At 43.1% G+C, this 5,360-nt stretch overlaps 2 protein-coding genes across 2 annotated transcripts in view; both read right to left on the bottom strand.

Annotated features, from left to right (window-relative positions):
• LOC103367774 (gamma-crystallin M3-like) overlaps positions 1-328 on the bottom strand; it is an 8,466-nt gene extending 8,138 nt beyond the window's left edge. Inside the window, exons 1-2 of the mRNA XM_008295899.1 lie at positions 320-328; positions 27-224 (exon numbers count right to left, since the gene is read on the bottom strand). Of these exons, the coding sequence (XP_008294121.1) occupies positions 27-224; positions 320-328 (207 nt within the window). The remainder of the gene's footprint in view (positions 1-26; positions 225-319) is intronic.
• Positions 329-3,383: 3,055 nt separating this feature from the next.
• LOC103367760 (gamma-crystallin M3-like) lies at positions 3,384-4,641 on the bottom strand. Its single transcript, XM_008295884.1, has 3 exons — positions 4,633-4,641; positions 4,296-4,544; positions 3,384-3,665 (listed from the first exon to the last, which is right to left on the bottom strand). Exons 1-3 carry the CDS (start codon positions 4,639-4,641, stop codon positions 3,384-3,386), a joined length of 540 nt encoding a protein of 179 aa, XP_008294106.1.
• Between the last annotated feature and the right edge of the window lie 719 nt (positions 4,642-5,360).

Below are 5,360 nucleotides of genomic sequence, written 5' to 3'. Positions count from 1 at the left end.
GACCTGATGCACTCCCTCATGCCCATCATGCTCATGTAGTCGGCGTACTCGCCCCTCCTCATCAGGAACTGGTTTCCCATGAAGTTGGGGCGGTCGTAGACCATGAAGCAGCCGCTCTCCACCCTGATGGAGTGACACCTGCTCAGGTAGGAGGTGAGCTCGGGGCAGTCGCTGCTGGTCTCATAGTGGCGACCCTGGAAGTTCCTGTCCTCGTAGAAGATGATCTGAAAGGAAGAAGAAGGTTTTTTTTATTAGCAAATCAAAGCTGGATTGCTGTTGTATTTAACATGTGGATGGATGATTCCTGTGGTGCACCCACCCTGCCCATGGTCATGGTGGTTGTGTTTGCTCCTCAGGACTGACTGTGGCTGCTGTGTATTCCTGTCGCTGCTAACCGTTACTTTTATACTTGCTCCATGTGAAAAAGTATGTAGGGTTACTATTGTGCAAAGCCCTGACCCAGCAGCGTGCCATAGAAGCCTACTGAGCAGTCAGGACACTAAAGGGTTATTATCTAGCACTATACCAGTCCGGTGGAAATGCACGTACTGTATACATTGTACTGTATACATGCCGTATTGTTGTCGGACTTACAGCATATAAAGAGAAGCTTCTCTGTCTTCCACAGCGGATGGCATATTTCACTTTAAATCAAAAAGGATGTTGTGGATTCACTCTACACTTATGTAAACACATCAGATTACAAAGCTCAAAGTTAAAAAGCTGAAAATGGTGAAGAACTTCCAAGACGTTAGGACTTATAATGAAAATATAAAGTTATCTGTGATCTACACACTTTTCTGGAGTTTAAACCTGTATTCTGTCGGGCAGCTCTCCATGTTTATTCTTAAACCTGATCTGTGATAAGAGACAAAACCATATGAGTTTGTTCTTCTTTGAGTTTGCTGCCAAACATGAACTCTCGATGTGGTGCAACAGAAAACAGTCACCCGAGTCTTTGTGTTGAAAGTCAAGAGGTTTAGAGGAGGACTTGTTGAAATGACGAGCTGAATGTTTGTCCTTTTTGCTGCTTCTGCTAATACTGATTTAGATTTCTAAGATTTCAGAATTGTACTAGTTTGACACCAGTTACCCAAAACATGGAAGAATGATTGTTTTACCCTTTATGAACCGTAGATGCTCAGTGTAGGTACCAGTATGTGCTCATGACCTCTTTTATTTGACCTTGTTGTCTACATTGCCCACTAACATTGTGGTTAAGGAGCTGTTTCCTAAATCAAACATCTTTTCAGTAGTGAAACTCTCCTCTTGATGAAGTCGTGTGGTGAACAGCGTCCACACATGATTGGTTTTCTGAACATCTCTGTAGATACTCATAGCTGTCAGTGAGCTAAACCTGAGGCTCTGTATATGACACCACTGCAGAACACTTAGCATTCATTTAGCACATCTTCTCCAGTCAAACAGAACACACTGGAAATCCACATCCTCATTCTTCAACTACAAAAAGTCACTTTCACCGCTGGCGTGTCTTTTATTACAGCTGCAGTGACTTGTTGTTATTCTACTTTCAGATGTCACCACTTTAACTCTGACTAGTTGAGACATCTTCAGGTTCGATTCAACGGCCCTAAATTGTCTGTTGTAGATTCCTAAAGTGATTTTGAACTGGTGTAGAATTATAAACTGGAATTATGAGAAGCACAAATGGAACTACGGGTATCTTACATTAAAATTCTGACTTGATAAACGGATGCTGCAGATGTCTGGAGTGATGCTAGAAGCCATTTTACCGCCATGTCAGAGCAGCATGAGGACAAACTTGTAGGTATTTGTGACCACAAGTGTCTCAGGGATGAGCTCTTTCTAGTTCACTGGGTCATTTAACGACAGCAGCTGCCGTCACTCCTGCTGACGCTGTTCAGACGCTCAGCTGGACCAGCATCCAGAGGGAAGTAGTCATCATGTCGTTGGAGATATCTGCAGCTTATTGTGAGAAGTAGAACCAGAATAACAGACGTCTTCAATGTGGTCGAAAATCTCAGACTTAATAAAATGACAGTTTTATAGAAGCAAACTCATTTATTTAATGTTAATCCATATACTCTGGCATTGACGTGCCGCCCACAGATTTGCTTCTGTGTGCTGCATACGACACCTCAGAAGCTTCTGATGTATTAAACTAGCATGTTGTGGTAGCTTAGCGTGCTAAGTGATGCTCAGCTCCATTTAATGTCCAGTCGCTGCTAACTCAGCGCTAACCTGCTCAACATCACGAGTTCTACCTGCTGCTGTGATGAGTCACAGTTATACTGAAATTCTGTTGACATCGATATTTTTAATCGAGGCGTGTTTTTTATTCTTCTTTTCTTTTTGGCTAAAATGCTTTAATTCACTTTAACTGTCTACCCAACACACTCATGTGGGCATCTGTTGTCTTCTCCCCTGGACTCACATTTATTGTATTTTTTTTTTTTTTAAGATTTATTTTTAGGCTTTTCTGCCTTTAATGATAGTTGAAAGTGAACGATAGACAGAGAAACGTGGGGGAATGACATGCAGCAAATGAGCTGCTGGCTGGACTCGAACCCGGACCGGTGCATGGGGGACTATAGCCCCTCTACGTGGGTCGCCCGACCCGCTGAGCTGTCCAGGCGCCCCTATTGTATTTTATTAAAGTCAAGTTCTCATTACCCACATATTCTCATTTCCATATTTTTTTTTGTATCTTCTGTATAACAGCAACTAAAACTCATTCAGACGACACACCAGGCTTCATCAGCTCATCCTACTGCACACGTGTTAAAGATGATCCAGTCATATTTACTGCTGACCTCAACAATAAGTTCTGTTTTTTATTTGATTGATTTTTATGTCTGAAGTTTACCTTTAATATCTAAACCTTTGTTTGCATTTCATACTGTACAACACGACACGATCACACACAGTTTGCCATAATCAGCGAAAAGTAAATGAAGCAGTGAGTTTGCTTTTGTGGAGAAAAACTAATTTTTTAATTGAACATTCGGTAAAACAGTCAGTCGGTTAATTCTCTGCGACACTCTGCATGTTCCAGGGGTCACTGTGCTCTGGAACTAAACCTCTTTGTGCATGTTGAGCAGTGAATTCAGGAAACTTCTGGAAAATCCTTTGAAATTCAATGTTTAATGTTACGAGCATCAAATAACATAACACATTTCATAGGCAAAAAAGAAAAGTCTGTGGAATACAGCAGCTAAAACAGCAGATCCAACGGCTCTTTGGCACTCAGGAGCACCTGGATGCTGATCATTTATACAGTTTTATTTCTAATTGAGCAGCCAAAATGTCGTTCCTGGAAACTAAACCCAAATGATAAGTTCTTTGTAGAGATTTGGACAATTTATTAAACTTTTTTTTTGACATCTTCAAGTCTGTCCCGCCTAACAGGACTCCATGATGCGTCTGATGGATCCGATCCTCATGTCCATGGGGCCCATCCCCATTTCCCTCATGCTCCTGTACTCTCCGGGCCTCAGGTACATCATCCTGCCTCTGAACTGGGGCTGCTCGTACATCAGCCAGTGGCCGTCCATCACCTGAGCAGACTGGCAGTCGGACATGCGGTAACGTTCCTGGATGGAGTCGCAGTCGTCCATCAGCTCAGACATCTGACCGCTGAAGTTCTCCCTCTCGTAGATCCTCATCCTGAACGGACCTCTGTGCTGTGAAACGACAAGACCGTTGCTTTGTGATGAAGAAAGGTTTCCTTTGTTGTGTCCGCCTGATGTTCTAACATTCTTTAAATTAAATGTGCTGTTGGATAAAACCTCTAGTGATTGTTTTCTTTATGCAGTGTTTCGTGCATGGAAACCACTAGCGAGTGTTTTCCACCGTTTGTCGCAAGCAAATAAATGCAAAACAAGTAAAAATGTAGCTTAACAATTTTCACCATGTTGTATTGGAGTAACTTTGTCAATAACAACGGGTTAAACATGCTGTGGTATGGTGCTGGATAGACGGAAACCTCTTGGCTAAAAATGTCTGCAGGAATTTGCATCAGTCTTTTGTATTATAAAAACTTGTAATGAAATTATGTCCACCCAATAAAAGTTATTTCTAATTACTGGTCTTAACCGTCGGAAACTGTCGAAGGCAAGGAAACTCTCCTTACCTTCCTTAACATCACACTAAGCCAATTTAATTATTTATATCAAATACTGAGGGAGTGCAGTTTCGCGTGGTGTATATTAGCCCCAGTGACGTTACTGTAGTACAGGTTTGTTGTTGGTTCTGTTTCTGTCTTTAACGTAACATGAGCAGCGCCTGAGGTGGGTGCTGACGGGGTTTCCTACCATGGGGATCATGCGGCAGGATCGGATGCAGTCACTCATGCTCATGCCCATCAGCCTCTGGTTGTCGGGATACTCGCCCCTCCTCACCAGCATCTGGTGGCCCATGAAGTTGGGGCGCTCGTAGACCATGAAGCAGCCGCTCTCCACCCTGCAGGAGTTACACCTGCTCAGGTAGGAGGTGAGCTCGGGGCAGTCGCTGCTGGTCTCATAGGAGCGGCCCTGGAAGTTCCTGTCCTCGTAGAAGATGATCTGGAAATAAAAACAGCTAAAATTACAATCTGATCGATTATTTATCAGTCAACATTACAGCAGCTAAAAAAAAAGGTCGCTCTCTTACTCTGCCCATTGTGCTGTTCGATCGTTTCCCTGATGCTGCTTTGCCCAGCCAAACCCTCTCTCACTTTTATACCCATCATGATGCCTAAATGATCTATGGAGCCATTGTTTTGAAGGTCTTACTCAGCAGTGTAGCATACAGGGCTATAATGTTTGTTAAATCTCTCTGTAAATGGTTATTATTCCAGACTGTATGCATCTGGTGCAGTGCCAACTGCGGCCGTCCTATGGGAACAGGTGGGTGACAGCAGCCACCCATCAGCTCTTTGTCTGTGGAGACAGACGCTCTGCTACACTCTCATGGTGCACATCAGTCGATCATATAGATGCACAAAACTCTGTTAAAACATCAGATTGTGATTATCAGTCAGGATTTTAGCAGGAATGGTCATTTTTAGACTTTCTTTTCCACCGTTGATCTGATTCCTGCTGTGATCTGTACCAAGCCACCATGTTCCCGTACATCTGGAGACTGTAACGTGTAGGCCAGGACGCCTCTGCAGGGCTTCATCTACAACACATTTTAGCTTCATCAAAAAGTCACAGCTCATGCGACTTTACAACAATTGTTCATACCAACATAAAACTATACATTTGTCTTATGCTTGCGTGTGGGACCTACTGTTCACCCACAAACTAGGAATGTCCCAGTTTTTCAATTGTCTGCCCCCAAGACATTTAACACTTAGTATCTGCCGATGCCAGGTGACAATCTGATAATACACACTT

This window comes from Stegastes partitus, unplaced genomic scaffold, assembly GCF_000690725.1.
Source record: "Stegastes partitus isolate 25-593 unplaced genomic scaffold, Stegastes_partitus-1.0.2 Scaffold1082, whole genome shotgun sequence".
NCBI lineage: Eukaryota > Metazoa > Chordata > Actinopteri > Pomacentridae > Stegastes > Stegastes partitus.
The sequence above is the reverse complement of the archived record's forward strand: the minus strand, read 5'-3'. Positions and strand labels throughout refer to the sequence as shown.

Coding starts and splice junctions, on each gene's coding strand:
- LOC103367760 (XM_008295884.1), bottom strand. Junction 3,666..4,295: donor CCTGCCGCATGATCCCCATG/GTAGGAAACCCC, acceptor GTCGTTTCACAG/CACAGAGGTCCGTTCAGGAT.